This window comes from Alligator sinensis, unplaced genomic scaffold (assembly GCF_000455745.1).
Source record: "Alligator sinensis unplaced genomic scaffold, ASM45574v1 scaffold211_1, whole genome shotgun sequence".
NCBI lineage: Eukaryota > Metazoa > Chordata > Crocodylia > Alligatoridae > Alligator > Alligator sinensis.
The window spans coordinates 2572269-2591626 of record NW_005842024.1 but is presented as its reverse complement, the minus strand read 5'-3'; the positions used below and the strand labels follow the sequence as shown (position 1 = coordinate 2591626).

At 42.0% G+C, this 19358-nt stretch overlaps 1 protein-coding gene across 5 annotated transcripts in view; it reads left to right on the top strand.

The window, feature by feature from the left end:
* Positions 1-19358, top strand: part of GALNT7 (polypeptide N-acetylgalactosaminyltransferase 7) — a 102972-nt gene that overhangs the window by 48116 nt on the left and 35498 nt on the right. For all 5 annotated transcript variants that reach the window (XM_025202414.1, XM_014519276.2, XM_025202411.1 and 2 more), the window contains exon 2: positions 5705-6156. In XM_025202414.1, coding sequence (XP_025058199.1) covers positions 5705-6156 — 452 coding nt within the window. The remainder of the gene's footprint in view (positions 1-5704; positions 6157-19358) is intronic.

The window sequence follows — 19358 nt, the reverse complement described above, 5'->3', positions numbered from 1 at the left end:
CCCGGCCCCCCCCTTGGCGGCGGCCCCGGGGCAGCAGCAGCTGCAGTTCCCCTGCTTGCCATGCCAGGCAGTGTTTGCTACCACCGCCCCTGGGCTGCCCAACGCATGAGCTCTGGGCAGGCAGCAGCAGCAAACACTGCCCGTCGCGGCAGGCAGGGAGGCCGCCACGGCTGCCGCGGCCATGGCACAGGCCTAGTGGGCAAGCCTGGAGCTGGCGCAAGGCCCAGGCTGGCTGCGGGGGCGGGTTACAAGCTGGTGCTGAGCATGGGGAAAAGCAGCCCCTCGCCCACCCGTGTCCGGCACCCCACATGGCAGCTGCTCGTAGCCTGCATGGGGCTGCCTGTGCCTGCTCAGGCTGCAGCCAGGAGCACTGGCAACACCTGCAGCAGGGAGCGCCGTCCATGGGGTCGCTCTTCCCCGAGCTACTTTTCCCCAGGCTCCTTCCCTGCCCGTGGTCCTCCTCCCTTACCTGAGGTTCCGGCATCGGTGCAGCCACATGGTCCCAGGACAGAAGCCCCTGCTGAGCCTTCCAACTGGGGGGGCGGGGCCAGACGGGCCCTGCTGTTGCAGGAGCCCGCCGGGCTTCTCCTGGGTCCTACTGCCCCTGATTCCTGTAAGTTTTGACAGGAACCAAAGACACATAAATATTAACTTTCTAAATTTTGTAGGGGCCCCACAGGCCGGATAGAGTGGCCTCGCAGGCTGCATTCTGCCTGCGGGCTGTATTTTGCCCACCCTGATGTAAAATTAGGTCTAAAATAAAACTGTCTTTGCAGTAGGCTGCCTGAAGTACTTGGACATCAGTTATGTTCCAAATTTGTGTTATTTGTTTGAAATGCTAGGAACAAAAGACCGTTGTATGTGTAGATCTGTAACTTGACTTGCATACTGTTCTATAAAATGCACTGCAGATAGTCACAATGATTCTACCATCTTTCATGCTTTCTAAATTAAGCTGTTCTGAATTGTGAAGGAAGAGAGGTAGTTAGGTTTGTTAGTCTGAAGTCAGGCAGCAGGCGGGGTCGATTTGCACTTTATAGACTAAATTGGAGTTGCATATGTTTTTGTAAGCAGTAGCTTATTCATCAGATGCTATCAAGGGACTGTAGGAAGCAGAGCTTATAAATAGAAAGCTGTGATTAGAATACAAAGGGTAGGAAAGGGGAGGAAAAAGGTGTGGGTGCTGCTGGGAGAGGCCACCTGGGTAGGGGAGAGAAAAAAGAAGTAATAGTGAGGTACATAGGGGTTATAAAAGCTAATTCACAGAATGGGATAAGAATCCAGTCTTGCTTTAGACTATGGTATGTAGCACCTGCCTTCTGCCTGTATTGCAAGAACCTCTGAATGCTTTTTAGATGCTGCCTGCTGGCACACACACTAACTATATTACCTGATTGTAGACTTTTGGCATTGAACCAATTAATTCTTTTCATCTAGCAGTTTTACTTTGCAAGTTGCAGATTGAAATTTGGCAGTGGGGGAGCAGTGACAGCTTTTTCCTACTGCCAAATCTTCTGACCCATGGCAAGGTCCAGGCCCTAGGTGCTGGATCCAGTGCCCAATTCCAGCGCACAGTACCAGGAGGGGGTGGTGCCAAGCCCCCAGGATCCAATTCAGGTGCATGGGGTAGGAGGTGGTAGCACCAGGCCCCTCGGACTTGATCTTGGCATCCAGGGGGTCAGACAGGGTGGTGCTGTGCCCTGGGACCCAGTCCCAGTGCGCAGGGGACAGGAGGAGGTGGTGCTGGCCTCTAGAGCTTGATCCAGCCTGCAGATGGGCCCGGCATCGCTCATCTTGCTCCCAGAGCCAAAAGGTTGAGTACAACTGTCTTAGATGATCATCCTTCCAGGCTCTGCAGTGTTCTGGGCTTAGCAAGGGGCATGCTTCCGTATTTTTTTCAAGTCTTTTAAGAAAGCGTAATCTTTCTACCCAGACCTGGATCTTTTTCTGGCTAGGTAAAGCTATTTTAAACTTCTTATTTGTCCCAGCAATGTTTTTTTACAGTGGAGAAACTCAGCAAGCAGCTTAGATATCCAATTAAAACCCAACATATTTCTCTTGTCACCCAGCACTGCTTGGCTCTTTGCCTTGCCACGTAATGTGACTAAAGTTGTAACATCTTTTTCTGCCCAACTGAGCAGCTTGTAGATAAGGTGCTATTTGTTCCTGAAGTATCACTCTGAGGTGGGAAGGTGGGGAGGGCATTATCAACAGCTTGATGCAGAGCTAGAAATAGCACAGATTTGCCCATATAATTTTGTTTTATGGTTAAGTGGCTTCTGACCAAGTTGATTCCTGTGCAGAAGAGTGTAGAAAGTAGACTAAATGAGCCACCCTCCTGTGAAGCAGTACTGAAGGGCTATTTGCAGTTTGGCAGTCATTAGCATGCTAACATATCTATTGGAACAGGAATGAGGGGAGATCAGGTTTACTTGCTGAAACAGGCTCAATTTAAGTGATATAATTAAATGCAGTTTCAAGCCATTTGCTGTACTCATCTGTCATTGTAGAGCATGTTACAAATAATCTAGGAAGAACCAAATCTATTAAACAACATAAATTTCTCTAATATGGATGCAGCCTTAGTTCCTTGATGGGCTGCAGTTAGTTAGTTGTTGTGTATAGCACTGAAAATGTAGGCTATGCCTACACTAATACTAAGGGCTGCCCATCTACACTGAAGACCCCCTAAGATTGATCCCTGGCAGCAGGTCAGCTCAGTCCTGGATACTGCGTGGAGTATCATGGCTGGACCTCCTCGCCTGTCCCAGCTGGCAGCATGTTCAGAACATAGCAGGCCACAGAAGCAATCCCCTGACTCCATGTTCCTGACTTCTAGCCAGCCTCCCTATCTCTGCATTCTGTAGTTAGAGCCAAATGAGAAAAGAGATGTGGACTGATATCTAGAAGGGCTTCTCTTAAGGAAAAGAAGCACAATGTGCAGTACAGGAGTGAGGTGGCAGTTCGTGTGAGGGTGACCCTCGGACTCTGTCCCAAATACGAGTGTGGACATATTCTTAGCATGAAAATAGGTTTTTTTTAGTCTTGCAACAGCTGCTTTATTTCCCAGAAAGAGGAGTTATTGTAAAGAAACTATATTCACCCATTAAGATTTTTATTTTTTTTCTAAAAGCCATTTTAGAACACGACATGTTCGTGGGTGTTTGAAATGAAACACTATGTGAATGCATTTTTTCTTTCTGAATTGTAGGTGAGCAGTGGCTCTTATGTTAAGGTTTCTCAGTTGGGTAATGACCAAGTTTTTTAAGTATTGTTTAGCTTGATATACATCCATACACATATAGGAAATTAGCAGGTTTTGTATTTTTTGATAAGCATGCACATTTTAACTTTAAAAAATTCTCCTCCTTTTAACAAATACCTCAATCAAGTACCCAGCTACCTGTGGTATAAATCATCACAAGGTGTAAGACTTTAGAAGCTATTTAACACGTGATTATATAGTCTCTCATTTTTAGACTATTAAGAAAGGTCACAGAACTGGAGTTGGCAGAGTTATAAACTGCACAGAAGAAAAGGATAGAAACTGAAAAACACAGCCAGGTTTTGCCCAGATATTGTTTCTTACACAACCAAATGTAAGCCAAACTAGTTGTAGGACCAGAGTTCTTCTTTAGCTGAGATGCTCTTATGGCCGTTATTCTGTCATGGCTTCATAGTACCGTTCTGCCAATACTTATGAGATGGCATGTGATGAAAGTTAGCTGGCTTTTTAATTCCTATACTTAAATGAATATGCAAAGGCTCCTTCTATAACAATGTTTATATATATCTTGATATATATAATATCTATATAACAAAGTAACAGAAGTGAAACAAAAGTATATTTGACATGCTTGTTAATAAACTAGTTTTTTGTTTATTAATTTTCAGTATATAAACCTGTCACTTGTTGACTGTACACTGACACATTAAAAAAACATGATTTTTTTTATTTCTAGCGATGCTTTTGATTATATTCATTGCAGCCTTTTACCTCCTTACAAAATGCGAGTTGGTCCAGCCCTGTTGCAGCCCCACATCCTGCTGTGGGTGCAGAAATCTCGTAACCCCTGCTGTTGCGACCCCATTTGGAGTTGCAACCCACAGGTTAAGAACTGCTGTACTAAGAATAGGGTATGCCCAGGGTCAACAGTCTGTGGCTGGATCCATCCCATGTAGCAGGGAACCTTCAGGCAGCAGGGAGAAGCGGTGGCAGCAGCCTGGATCCTAGTGCCTGCCCATCTTGGACCTGAGCTGAGTCGTTTCAGCCCACAGCTGGGAAACAAAACTGACCACTGGGGTCAGTGAAAGCGTGTCCCATTCCTTTTGAAGCTAGGTCATGAGGCAGACAGAAAAGCGAGAGTCATGGGGACAGAGAAGAGCAAGTAAGAGGGAATCTGCCTCTGTAGCCTACTGATTAGGACACTTCCCTGTGTGGGAGGGAATTGATTTATCTCTGGTCTATGCCCCCAAATCTGTTTATATTTTCTATATTTCAGTCTTCAGATGGAGAACAAGAACTGCCCTGGCAGCAGAGACTCTGACCACCACCACTAGTTCTATGCTGAATTTAGTGCTGTCAGTACGAGTTAGGCAGGATTTGGGACTGCCTCTGGGGGACAATTTGAATTGCTCTGGAATTTACACAAGAGTTAGCTGTTGAAGTGTTTGCCCCAGGTTGCTTCTGTGCATGCCTAATTGTGGTCACCCAGGGACCTTGTAGATTTTGGTGTGTAATGAGTTTTTAGGGTGCTAACTCCAGGCCAAACTCAATTGTTTCTTGGGACTGGTGTCTAAGTCCCACATCAGTGCCTACTGGATTATTTGAATCTAACCTTAGTTTCTACCACAAGTCAAAATAGGTATAAGGTACCCTTGTCTAAAATTTCTCATTTGTCTGCAAGATGCCACTTGGGTTATAACAACAATTTAGGGGTAAAATGACATGTGCTTGTAGTTATTCCTATTTGCCTTATGATATTAAGATTTACTTTGACTCTTTTCCTGTTGACTTGAATAGAAGCAGAGTTAGATTCTAGTACTTTTGAAAATCACTATTTCCAGTGTGAATTGTGTATGCCTTCAGAGAGCAAGTGTAGAATTATAGACTGATGTTGAAAAACAAACTTATTCTTCATGAAAATCATTTTTAAATGTGCATTTTTGGAGATGAAGAGTGGGATCTGTGAAAGTATCTAAAGGAGATGAGAGCATTCATTTCATTGGAAGTGCCAGTGATATCCAAGCTAGAGTTTAAAGTGCAATTCCTAAACCAGTGATTCTCAGCCAGGGTGCCATGACACCCTGCAATGTCTTGAGATCCTTTTAAGGGTGTCATAAGTGCGCAAACACCCATGTATGATTCACAAGATAAACCCAGAGATTTCAAATGCAAATCCATAGTGTCAAAAACATCCTGGCCTATTGTGATCTTTTTGAGGTTTTTTGCAACAAAATTGCTCTATTATTTTTCTGTTGCCAAAAATCGTGTGAAAACTGAAAGCTAAGAGCTGGCCTTTCTAGAGGGGTGCCTTGAATCTAAACAAGTTGAGAACCACTGCCCTAAACAATACTCTCTGTTGCTGCATAATACATTAGCATTGATTATCTACTTAAGATTTTTAGATTTAAAATATTTAGACTTCTAAATTTATATAAGGGTTTCCAATGACTTCCTGCTATTTTTTATATATATGTATAGGATGACGAAGTCAACAAACCAATGCCAAACAAAGGAGACCATGGATTAGCTCCCGGAAATGAGAAGTTCAAACCTGTGGTACCCTGGCCTCATGTTGAAGGTGTGGAAGTGGACTTGGAATCTATTCGAAGAAAAAATAAGGCCAAAAATGAACTAGAACATCATGGTGGTGAACAGCAAAACATCATGCAGAGGCAGTATCTCACATTTAAGCCTCAGACACTTGTATACCATGATCCTGTATTACGACCTGGAGTCCTTGGTAATTTTGAACCCAAAGAACCTGAACCTCATGGCGTTGCTGGTGGCCCTGGAGAGGAAGCGAAGCCATTTGTTTTAGGACCAGAATACAAAGAATCTGTTCAAGCCAGCGTTAAAGAGTTTGGTTTTAATATGGTGGCAAGTGATATGATCTCACTAGATCGGAGCGTTAATGACTTACGTCAAGAAGAGTAAGCAGACTTCTTGTTCTTTTTGTTTTTCTCTTGAGGGGCTGGGTAAATGTGTAAATGGTTTTTAATCAAGTACTTAAAATTGCAATATAGGTGAAACCAAATAATGAGATATCTTACTTTGACAAAGCAGGCTGCTGGATCATACTAGACATTTTCCTATGTTAATACTAGTAGTATTTCACTTAATCTTTTGTTGAGTATTTAATCTCTTTTGACTAAGCTTCCAAGGTAGTCTGTTCCAATGCCCAATCAAGCTAATCAGGATGGCCTGTCGTCATTATATATTTTTATTTTTTAAATATCCTCAGGTTGTTTATAGTGTGAATAAATCCTTGCTTTCATTATTTCCCTTAAAATTTTATGTACAGTGTTTAAAACATTTCCTCAGTGTTTAAAACATTTCCTCCCAGCCTCCAGTTTCCTTTTTCCCAAAACACTCTTGAATGAGCTGTTTTTATAAGTAGAAAACTAAACCTAAGGAATATATTCTTCTCTTTGATATACAGCTGTAACTGCTAACCTGCCTGCATTCACAGAAGTACAGATCTCCCATAAAGATGTTCAGAATTCAAACCTGACACTAGTATGCCCCTTCTAAGTACTTCACTCTTTGTATATTAAGGAGATGGAAAACATTCTGGAAATATAGGCCTTTTAACTGGTATGTGGGTTTTTCTGGGTATGTTTTGGTATGGAGGGGATGTTTTACCAGTCTTTCCCAACTCCCTTTTTCTAATCAATCTCTTCTAACTACCCTGGCTAGGGATAGACATTCAAAAAGCCTGAGCCTGATTTAATTCAATCTTTGCAGGTTTAGTCTAACCTGGCTAGGGTAAACTGTTTGTAATCATACAGACATCCCCTCTGGGCTGAGAAAATGCAGGCATATGCTTGTAGCGGCTCAGGCTAGAAGCCGGTGGGTGCTAGAGCAGCCCTCCTTCCGTTTCACAGTGCTGAGCTGAGGGAGGCATGGCCAGGCCCCGGCAGGATGCTCTGATTAAGGAGGGGTTCCCCTCCGCCCCTCCAGCTGTTGATAACAGCATTTAGTTACACAGCAGGGAGTTACACAGGGAGTTGTTAGCATTTATCAGCCCATCAAACAAAACAAAAGCCTCTCTCATTAGTTCAGGCTCTTAAACAACTTTTTCCAAGGAAGGAATGAAGGGACATTACCAGCTACCTGTTGATTAGCTCCAAAATGCGCTAAGCCAACACTGTCCTGTCTCCCACAGCACAGACCATAGCCAGCGTGTGGTATGCTAGCTAATGCCGAGAGGTGTCTGTGTAAGGCAGAGGGATGGGAGGAATCCCTGCTTAAGCAGGGGGAGTGGGGCAGGAGGAAGCCAGGCATACGCTGCTGTACCTGCAGTCTCTGCTGGAGCTTCAGCCAGGGAGCAGAGGGATGGGGCCAGCCCTGCTGGCCTGGAGTAGAGAGCAGAGCCCTGACTAGGTTTGCAAAGTATGTTGGGGTGCTGGAGGACTCTGATTTAACTTCAACCAGGAAGGGGTTTGGGACAGACATTCTATAAACCAATTTGACTCAAATCAGGTAAGTTTGATACTACATTCAACCAGGTTTATCTCAAACCGGTTTGAGCCATTTTCAGACTGGTTTATGTGCACTAAACATCTGCTCTGTTACAGGTTTAATCCAGTTTCTGATCACTCAAACCACTTTGTGTAATGTCTGTCCTTAGCCCCTTTGGTTACTCTGTCTGGAAGATATTTTACAGTTACAGAAAGGCAGTAAACTCTGATCTTGAAGGGAAAATAACACTTGATATTTACGGTTGTGTTAGAGTCATGTTAGGCATCTATACATGTGCCAGGTATCTGCTCTGATGCGTGCCAATTAACACAATTAACCGAGTCAGCTGAAGCATGCTAACATACTCCAGCAGCTGTTGCGTCATGTCTGTTCAGCATCCCCATGCTTCAAAATGTCAGTGAGGACATTTTAACTAAAGCTCCCCCACTGCCATTTTGAAGCATGAGATGTTCACTACACATGATGTTGAGGGTGGTTTAATTAGAGCGGCTCTCAGAGCTGCTCTAATTAAAGTGTCCTCTCCCTCCCACCCTGGAGCACATATATAGACACCTGTTGTTTATAGCCATGAGGTCCAGGAATTTCATGGGAGGCAAGGATTTTTTTAGGTGATTATTTTTTATTGGACCAACTGCATAGTGGGGATAAAGTTAGGCAAGCTTTTGAATGCAAGGCATTCTCCCTCAGGTCAGCTGGACTTGAACAATACAACCAAGGATGCCAGGCTGTATTGGACCAACTCAACTATATAGTTGGGATAAGGCTTTCAAATGCAAGGCACTCTTCAGGTCATTTGAAAGCTTGTCTAACTTTATCCCAACTATGAATCTGTTCCAATAAAAGATATAATACCAAAAAAGTCCTTGCCGCCCCTATTTGATACTTATGTTTGTTCTTAAACCTGTACTAGGAAAAGGTCCTCTAAGTTTCATTTTACTGATCATAGAAGCTAAAAATAGACAACCAATTTAATGCAATGCTGATTGGTCTAGGCTGACTTGTATCAAAATAGATGCAGCAGTCATTTACATGTGAGGCTTAAATAGCATTTAATTTGAATTAGCGACGATTGTTCTAAGACAAGGTATTAATTCAGATAATTCACAGGTACTTAATTTGGGTCTATGGACTTGTCCATCTGTAAGATCTGGGGTTTGCTGCGCGAGAAAACGCTCAGGTCTGAATCAAGTCGGTGATCTGTTTTTAGCCTGATGTGTGTGCCATTTGTATTTCTGTTCCCTGTGAAAAATATGTCTGTTTTATTCCCTTGCCATCCCTAGCTATGGAGCTATGCCAACCACAAAGTTTGATGCCAGGCTTTGGATTGTGTCACCAGCTGTGGCAGCTGAACCATTGGCTAACTGGCTGGCTACTATGGCTCCACTGTTGTCTTTTTCTGATGTGTGTTTTCCATTTCGTGAGCTGGGATAGAATCAGCCAGCTGCTGGCCTGATTCATACCTCTTTGTGCTTTGGTATTTGAATTTACTGCTTTTAGTGTGTTTCTTAAACAGGAAAGGAACGTATTCTGAATCCAATTCATGTACAGTGTAGCATTTCCATTTCTGCTGTATGTTAAGGGCTGCAGATCTTTTACAAAGAATATTTCTGGCTTGGCAGCAGACCTGACGGCATCCGTAGAAAGGGATTCTCTGCTTCTTGAAGTCCCCTGCAGATTTTTCTGCCCCACCATGGCCAGGAGCGCAGCCATATCTCCCTGCTGCAGAGCTTTTTTGAGGAAAACTCCAAACTTAATTTTAAATTTCTAGTTTAGCAAGTTGCCTTGTTAAGTTAGTTAGCTCCCAGCTCTGCCCCACGTCAGCACTGATTTGGTGGGGTGAGGATGGAGTTTGATCCTTAGATTCTGCTGTTTCTCCTGAGATATTTGCAGGGGCTGAAGCTCCTCCAGGATTTTGGGAGAAAGCGGAGCTAAGAAAAGTCAGACAGAAGGAAGTTTCCCTCCTTCTGTTTCTTATCAGGAGTCCTTTGGGACACTGAGCTAGCTAAGTTCAGTATTCCTCAAAGCTCAGGTTGCCTAGGCCCTTATCTCCCCTGAGGAGGAAAGAAGGCAGGCAGGACTGGGAGAGAACTGTCTCTATGGCAAGCAGCCTCTATCTCTGTGATGCGAGTAAAGCCAAAATGGCAGCCTGCCAGCTGGAACACTGATTGGGAATGTCTGTAGTCCAGACCAGCAGCCGTGTCTCTGACTGCAGAGCTCAGCTGCTGCCTTCTCTCCCTGCGGTCCCATGGGTCACAGATGGATGGCACCAGACAGGACGCAAACATTGCCAGCCCTAGAAAATGTGAGAGGTGCCTTTTCAGGTCAGTTACTTCCCACCTGCTGCCACTTTGTTAACAGTTGCCCTCTTCCACTCTCCTTGCTGCTTCACCTCAGGGTATTTATATCCCATTGTCCTCATTTCTAACCTTGGAGAATAGGGAACAAGCAAAGCATGACCTAGTCTAAAATATCTAACATTTCTAAAGGATGCTGGTCCTCAAAACATTCCGATTTTACCCTGACAATTCTTATGTTTTGCACGTGGATAGTTTTTTTTATTCTTGCTTTCAGTCATTTCCCATTTGATTTTACATGCGTCTTTTACTGTATTTCTTGTCAGAATCTTGGTAGCAATAATATTGCTTTAGAGAAGGAAAAGGTTCATTCTTTTATTCTCTTTCTGGATGGTTTTTTTTTCTGATTGGGATTGGTACAGAGAGAAAATTTGAAGTAAGTATAAAATCATTATCTTGGATTCAGGACAAATTCATGATGCCAGAGCAGTCACTAATAGACTCGAGGTGCTGAAATATACTGCCAGGTGCAAGGTATCTTCACGGAAGAAAGTTAACAGAAGACAGTGACCTTGATGGAAAACAAAAATTGAATATTTGTTTCTTTGGCACCATTTATTGGCACCCATGGTGAATTCTGACCTTGCATATGATTCTGTCATCCAAAGTTCTTATAACAACTGACTAGTAATTGTAAGCATCCCCATGCACTGTCAATGTATTACATCAGGTTTTTTCCAATGATGTATTTTCCTACTCTCACTCCTACATTAGTGAATGCAGAAAATCAAGTGTGATTTTTAGGATGAGTGTTGTTAAGGAATCTTCCTGATTCATTTCAGAGAATGGATACTTAAGGAAAGAACATCATGTCCATTATCTGTAACTGCAACATGATTCACTAAGGTATTGGAATACTTCTCTTTTCATGAATAACAGACCTGTCCAGATTGACAGTCAAGATGGCTGATATGGTTTTCAGAATAACTAGGAAGCATTCTACAAGTCTAATCCTTATATAAATGTCTTTGTCTTTTAGAGATGAGAAACTATTCCATTCATGTACTGCCTACAAAAGGGTAGAATACTAAGACTTAAGTGGCAGAAGTCAGATTTGCAGAGTTGTTCGTCCTCTTCCATCCAGGGGTATCTTGATTTTTGAAAATAAGCTTGATTGAACAATGTTTTCCATGCCGATGCTAGAGTTAGGAATGAGAAACTGGCACTAATATTGTGCATGCCTCTCAGGCCTGATTAACCTAACCTTGGATCTTTAGCAGGGTGTCACACTGAAGAGGTCTGCTAGTGCAAGATCAATCCTCTCACCTAGTTGATTTTATAATGATCACTTGGATGAAGAGAAAGAAAAAATTGAGCTTTTTCTACTGTCTAGTGCAAAGTGTATCACACAACTAGCATGCTGAATCAGTGAAACATTCCTTCAGTTCTTCTAGAAAGGTGTATTGTGGATATATGAATTATTAAGCAAAATATCAAGTCTGTCTTGCATAATGTCCGCAGCATGTTAGAGAATAATTTTGCACAAATCCCAAAACTAAATGCTTCCTTAGGGTATTGACTTTATTCCAAACCTGTAAATTTTACCCTTTAAAGTCTTACTCTGATTGAACCTTCTGAGGTGGTGTTATCATGTTTCCTATCTATCAGAGTGTGCCTTCTAATAGCTACCATCTATGGTTCTATCAGTAGGGTTTCTTTTGTTTTATTTTTGTTTTTGAAGATGGGCATTTTCTCCAGTGAAACCCAGTATTATATTTTGAAGCAAGAAAGGTAGTTCTCAAACTGTCATAGCATTCACTTCGTAAGTAAATTCAGAAACTAGTTGTTCTTTAGTTTAGTTGAAAAGTACAGTTATTAGGAGCACTGACAATTGTGGCAAAATAGTCATGACTTCAGTTTTAAGGTCTGCTGGATGGTCATATGGCCACCAATAAATAAATTTGTCAAATCTATGCGTATTTCTTTTCTTTTGCAAGAGGGATTTTCCCCCCCAGAGCCTTAGTGCTCAGAGGAAGATGGATGGCAATTTCTATAAGAATTCCCTAATTTACCAGATAATCCTGCTTGCCAGTTTCCAGGCACACTGGTCTGAAAATGCCATTGTAAAGGGTCTGTACACTTTGACACAAAGGGCAGTTTATCTGTACTACCTGAAACTTGAATTTCTTGACTAACAAGAGTCACACATCCATTGTAACCTGGAGACAAAAGGATCATCCAGAACAGAGAAAGAAATTGACATCTAAACATTGGGCTTGAGGTGGAACCCAGCATGTTTTGCTGGAAGATAAATTGTTGTTTTAAGTAGAAAAATATGGTCTAATTAGAAAAGTTGATTTTTTTTCTCACTTAAACTAGTGCCAATTTATTAGTGGCTGTGAAAGGGTTAAAACTGTAACTGTTGCTGAAGACTGAATACTGTCCCTTCTTCCATGTAGCCAGCTTGTGAAGAGAGAAGGAAGAGCAGCAGTAGCCATTTTACAACCTCTCCGTGCTTCTATTCCAGGCAGAAATCGGCTTCCCCACACTTCCCAACATGCATACCCCAATTTTGGAGGGGAGGGGGGTAGTGTATATGGTATACAAGTAAGTAAAGTATATGGATCAATTCTAATAAGCAGAGAGACGCACTTTGGGAGTAGATATGCAACAGAAGAGGAATGGTAATACTCAGGAATTTGGGGTTCCATCCTGATTTTAATGGAGCTAGAGCTGCTAGACTCCATTGTTGCCATCCTTTATTTGCGTTTCCAAAGTCCTGTTTTCTCTTTGCTACTGGATCCTTGTTTCAGTCCCAGTCTCCATTCATCAGGTTTCTGGTTTCATCTCCGTTCATCAGGTTTCTCATCTTTGTCCTGGCATTTGTCCAGCCAATCTCAATTCTTCACCTGACTTCTCTTCTGTCCTTTCTAGCTCATTTCAGTCTAAATTCTCTCAGTACACTCCAATTCCTTGTAAAATTTATCTTTCTTTCTGCCTACCTCACTGATCATCGTTTAGACCTAATCCTCTGGCTCCTCCTGCCTTCTTCATTCAGTCTAACTGGGTTCTGGTCTTCTTCCCTCCCGTCCCCTTTTCCCTTCACTATATCGCAGTCTCCTTGCCCCACTTAGTCAGGGTCAGTTTCTTTCCCTCATTCAGTTCCAGTCTCACAAGACTCCTAGTTCTGCTGTACTTCTCCCCTCCCCACTACCCATCTCCCCCAGCCTTGTTTGGACTTTGTCCCTTCTCTGTTGAAATTGGACAGCTTCCTCTTCCAAGCTGTATGGGCACCAGTATTCAAGGGAATGGGGAGGACGTTGAGAGCACAGGAGAAGAATGAAGCCAGTTATAGACTTTAAGTTTCTACTGGGAGAATCACTGTTCTCCTGGTAGAAAGCAGGAGTGTATAGACATACTGGGCATTTTTACACATGTAAGCACTGCAGCTCTGGGTACTTTGAAACACATAGAAGGTGTTTTAGTTTAAAAGCTCACTGCCACCATTTTCTCCACACTGATGCGCATTTTGCCACTTATACAACTGCAAGCGACACAGATCCGTGCACGTCAGCTCGCGTACAGCACACCAGATCTCTGACACATCCAGGCATGAAAATGTATATGTGTAAATGCTTCAGGTTTTATCTCCTGGAGCAAAAATGCTTCAGGAGAAAAATAACCTTGGAACAATTAACTAGTGTTAAATTGCTCCGTGGAGAATTTCTCCCAGGAGACTGAATGTCTGTAGACGTTTCTTGTGTGGGCCAGGAAGAGTGCAGTCGTGGAAAAGGTTCTGTGCTTTCCCAAGATTGGGGTCATCCCCAACCCAGCTTCTGGCTTCCACCAGCTTCCCATGCCACGCTGCTGCTAGCTGCTGGGCGGTAGGGCAGCCAGCAGGAGCCGGGTTGGGGAAACTTCCCTCCAGCCCTGCTCCTGGGTGCAGCCCTGGTCAGAGGGACTACAAGGAAAAGTCAGTGGGAGTGGGAATCAGGTGGAGGAGACTTTTTCTGTGCCTGGCTCCTGCCACTAACTTTTAAATAATCATCCTGTCACTCAGCTTAGTGGCAGGGGTGGGCAAGGGGAAGCCCAAGGGGCTGGGTGCCTGGCATGCAGAGGCTTTCCCCAGCCCAGCTACTGGTCCCTGGCCCCTCCAGCTTTCCCCTGCTGCCAGTTTCCCTCTCCTTTTGGCCACCAAATTAGAACATTCATTAGTCATAAGGATTTTCATGGACAATTATTTTTATTTTGATTGCATTATTTAAAATTCACATTTTCAGAAGCATCAGTTGCTTATTGTGTGCCAAGAACAAATTATCTTTATGCAATATATTTAGAAATCACTTACTGCTTTGTTAATATAATATACTGTATGTAATTTAGTCTTTGGTGGAAAATTAGGTTTTGATACATATTTGAAAATTATGCAGCTTTAGCAGAAATAGTTTTGTTCAACAAAAGGGGTCTATAGTATGATGGAGTTCTCTTCTTTTCTCTTCTCCCTAGCGTTTTAGAGAACAGAACAAGGTAGTCAAATGTAATGGTTGTATCGGGGGTGGAGGTGCTATGTACTGTTTTAATCCCAAGTGCAGTCTTGAAGAATGTCTTTATATTATTTTCACACTTCGTTTCATGAAATCTGTCTAAAAATGACTGTCTTTGTTTTAAAAAACTGAATTGTGAACCCACCCTTTAAAAACAGCTTGGTGAAGGAGAACCCTCTACGTTGCCAAAGTTATATTAAAGGTGCAAAATTATTGCATCGAATTGGTAACGTCATACCTGGAGAAAATAGTGTAAATGTTCAGTTGCATAACAGCTTGAAAGGTTTCCATAAGATGCATTATCTTTGCCTTTCTACCAGAAATAAGCTGAGTACATAACGTGAATTTAATAGGTTCTGAACAACAGTTTATTTTCTAGTCAATCCCACCATAGCCAAGGAGACTTTGTGGAAAGGTTCTCAACTCTAAAGCATACTTCCTTCATGAATGTGATGATTATTTGCTTAATTACATCACAACATTAATCACACTTATGAAATTGTTTAATGAAATAAGCTTTCAGTAATTACTGTTTGTGTCCACATCATTGGAAACCAAGCTTTGGGGACTTGTTTTTATTTTATGTGGTACTTGGGGAAAAATTAAGATATGTATGCCATTTCAGTGACTTTCCTTGAATAGCAAAAGGGGAAAAATAGTTGTATTATGCATACCACTCTTCATGTTTTACTGATACTTAAGATTATGGGAATCAAGTGAATTAAAATAGCCAAACTTAAATGAGAAACCTAGAATTCTGAATGTAAGATCTTAAGGATCTGGCAGGACTCCACAGAAAAAGTATGTAGTTGTTTAAAATGTAATCAGCCATTTGCTGTCAGACCTCCACATAGCAAGGAAATATTGGACTCCTGGGCCTTGCATATAGTAGGAAAATAAGCCTTTTCAGCTCCGCCAGCCCTCCTAACAGTGAAAGCTGTAGTGTAGATAGAGTTGACACACTTTTTAATGGTGTGTTTTGTCTTTCCAAATGTTCTCCTGTTGATGCACCTGAATAAAAGAAAGAGAACGTCTTATGGACATTACATACCATATATGTGACGTAATTAGTTTAGTTTATCAAAAGCAGAGAGAGCTCAATACTGTCAGAGCTCCGGTGAAAGCTTTGAATAAACTGAATTTTTCTTACTGTCATCTTGGAGATTTCCCTGTCCTAAAACATTTTCACTGGCCACATGACTTCCTTTTGTTCTAAATGCCATTGGGCAAATAGATTGTTATCCATGCTATGTCAGATGATCTGCAACACATAAGAAAACACAGTAAATAATGAATCTATATGCTCAATACCATTTTCCCATCAAGTTTGTAACTGAAAGATTACCATGTTAGCACACAAATTAACTGACATAATATAAATTGTAATTCAGAAAAGCACTGTTTTGTTTAACATTGTATCAGTTGCCGAAGGAGGATAAACTGTAGCCAATTTACATCATTTTAAACATGGCAGTTCTTGTCTATCCTGAGCATTTTAATTCAGTCCTCAAATTAACACTATATAACCCGTCTTTTTTCCAGTACTTTCTTCCAAACGCTGTGTAACTTGTCAGTGCTGACAAGCCCAGAGGGTTGGATAAATATGTTGCCTCCTGTGTGTACACGGCCCTATGTGCTTTTGAGCTTTGTGTAGGCAGATTTCTCAGATGGTGACTTCCAAATATGAATTGTGTAGGTTAGGAATACAAATGTTACCTTCAAAACGAATGTTAGCTTTAGAACATAGCAGTTACTGCTCAATTTGTTTCTTGGAAACAATGGATGAAGCAGAATAAAAATGAAGCATTGTCATTTCCTCAAAGTTGTTGCATATGAAAGCTTGTGTATCTCTTGAATTAGTCTATACGGTGCCACTGTGAATGTCTTCTACATGACTTCAGACTAAGTTGGCTCCCTCCCTCCCTCTTTTAATGGTTAATTTGCCTTATTTTTCGTACAGCAGTAGTAAGAGACCAGAGTTGTCATGCCACAAAACAGGTGTTAGAAATTTGAGTGTTTGTGTAAAGGGATATTTTATATACTTTGCCTTTTGATTTGTTTGTATTTTGTCATGATCCTAAAAAAAACTCACATACAAAACACAGAAGAGGGATGTAAATCAGGAGGATTCCAGCAGGAGGTCCAAGCTAAAGTGTTGCGCTGATGAGGTGTGCCCCGGCGGCCGATTGCGCTGACGGGGTGGTGGTCCCCTACAGCTTATCTCACTCACCAAAGTCCCACAGCTATTTCCAGAAGTGGCCCCGTTCCCCAGCCGGCACTTGCAGGGAGGGCACCGGCACTCCTGCCTGCCCGTCACCTAAACAGAGAGTGTGGCCTGACTGGGGGTGTACCAGTGCTCTTAGGGGGTGCACATGCACCCCCATTTACCCTCTATGTGTCACCACCGATCTACAATAGGATAAAATACCTGCTTCTCTAAGTTGAGAATGAAGTTGAGAGAGATTTAGCAGGACTCGTATTAGTTTCTTGATATCATTGCAAGAAAAAATGCACCTTATATGCACCTGAATTTACTTAATCTATTAGGTGTATCTCTGGGCACAGACAGAAGTGACAATTTTGGCCCGATCTGGCCACAGCAGATTATAGCCATGACCAAATAAGTGCACAGCTGCAGACAGCTTACAAAATGGCCTATCGGGTGAAAGCCGAACCCTTATTGCATGAGGGGCTAGATGAAGACGTTTCAAAACAGAGCGTCTTCTGTAACTTCTGTCTACATTTTCTGCGAGCCTAGAGCTGTTTTCAGAATGGGAGAGGGGAAAGGGAGCTGAGGGAATTTGGTCTGGGGATTTTTCAGTCCCTGCTGGAAGGTGGGGTAGGTGTATTGGAGCCTCCCCACCCCTCCAAGGTAGGGGGCTCCAATTCACCCACCCTACCCTTCAGTACTGTTTGGGGCACCCCTAGAACGAGCTCCCTCCACTGCCTTTCCCCCCTTGTACTGAAAACTTAGCAGCCTAGCAAGGAGCAGGGACTTTTCTTAGGGAAAACCAGCTGTAGGCTCATAGCTAGCCGCTAGATTCCCCCACCCCCATGGAACCAACAGTGAACTTCTGTTTGTACCAGGAGATCATTGTAACTCAGAACACTTCCTGCAAAGCATTCTCAGTTACAGCAAGGAGCTGCTCTTCTGTTTACACCCTCTATTCTGCCCTTGACCTATCTTCAGACTAGCATGACTAACTACTCTGTTCCTTTAAAAAACAAGTATGTTAATTTATCCTATGCTAGAAGGCTTGCCTTTGCTTGGGGAGAAATGTCAGAGACATGGCATATCTGTAACCTCTTATCAGCATTTTAATCACTGCTACTCTTTGCCTGGACTACAGTATACAAGGAAAATGTATTTTGTTTAATATGAATGAATTTTGACCTGGTAATTTTTTAGCTAACCACTAGATGTCATTGCTGTCCTACAGAAATGCAGCTAAGAAAAGTATGTATCTATAAGAAGGAAAGGAAGAGGAGCACTTCAGTTTTCAACAATTGAAGATAGTTTAACATTTAGTAGAAAAGTTAGCACTTTAGCTCACAATGGAGATTCATTGCAGTTGTTTTTATGCATTACACATTTTTTTTCATACTCCCAGCTGCAAATGCAGATCTGTGAAAGCCAACTTGAATGTAGGGATTATTGTAGACTCATGTGGTTGTTCATAATGACTCACTACACTGACAATCCAAGAAATGAGATCAGTTCCCTGAAAAAGGCTAAGAGTGTGATCATACCAGGAGTATAGATACAGCTATATATCACAGTTTACAGATGACATATTTAGCCAAAAGCAACTTTCAGTTCATGTGTGTGAAAGCTACTAAAACATCTACAGGATTTAAATTGAATTTGTAGTAGAAGACCACCAAACCTTGTTTTTTTCTGTCAAATAATACTAATGTTAAATGTAATAGAGGAAAAAATGCTGTTAAAATGCTTTCGCATTTTTCACGTTTGGTTTTTGTCATCAGACTTAACAGTTTTAACCCATTTTAAGAACAAAATATGATTTACTGTTAGTCATCTTGCACTTTAAAAATCATGTTCCTTCAAGAAAGAGGAAACAAGCGTAATGGATGCTTTTTATTTTGACAGAGAGCTTTCTTTTTACGTGATTCTTTTAGCTTCTCTGAAGGGGAGGATACAATTTCTAGACCTTTATTAATTAGCACCATCTTTCTTTAATTAAGGTTCACAAATGTTAAAATACTGTTTAAAATGTAAAGACAAATTTGGCAGGACAATGAAACCAATATCAAACAACCTCCTTCCTTCAAAAGGCAAATTCACGGATTTTTTTTCCACTGCTTTTATATTGATTCTTGAATGTTTTTCAACTGACATTTCATCTTGGAACATGAGACAGTAGAGTACATGATAATGGATGATGGAAATACTTCCAGATCGGTACAATTAAATCTCCAATGCTGATCCACATAAATATGTTTTCCTTTCCTTTCCTTGCTCGTGTCCTTGTGTGGCAAAGTACTTGGCATTCATTAGACTCTGACAGGGCCGCACCATGCCTCAAACTCTTGACCTCTGGGCTTCCAGCCACCACCCCCACCATGCCACTGGAGCAGAATATGACTACATGTGTAAAGCACAGCATAGCTCAAATACTTAATCTGTCCTCAGCATATGTATAGTAGAAAAACTTTTCCTCAGCTAACTTATAGGGAAACTCTTGCTTAGTATGTAATCTCCAACAACTTTTACATTAATAGAGGAATAACAGAGGAGCCTGTGTGTACAAGATTTCAAATTTGGTCTGGCATGAATAAGAATATGAGTTT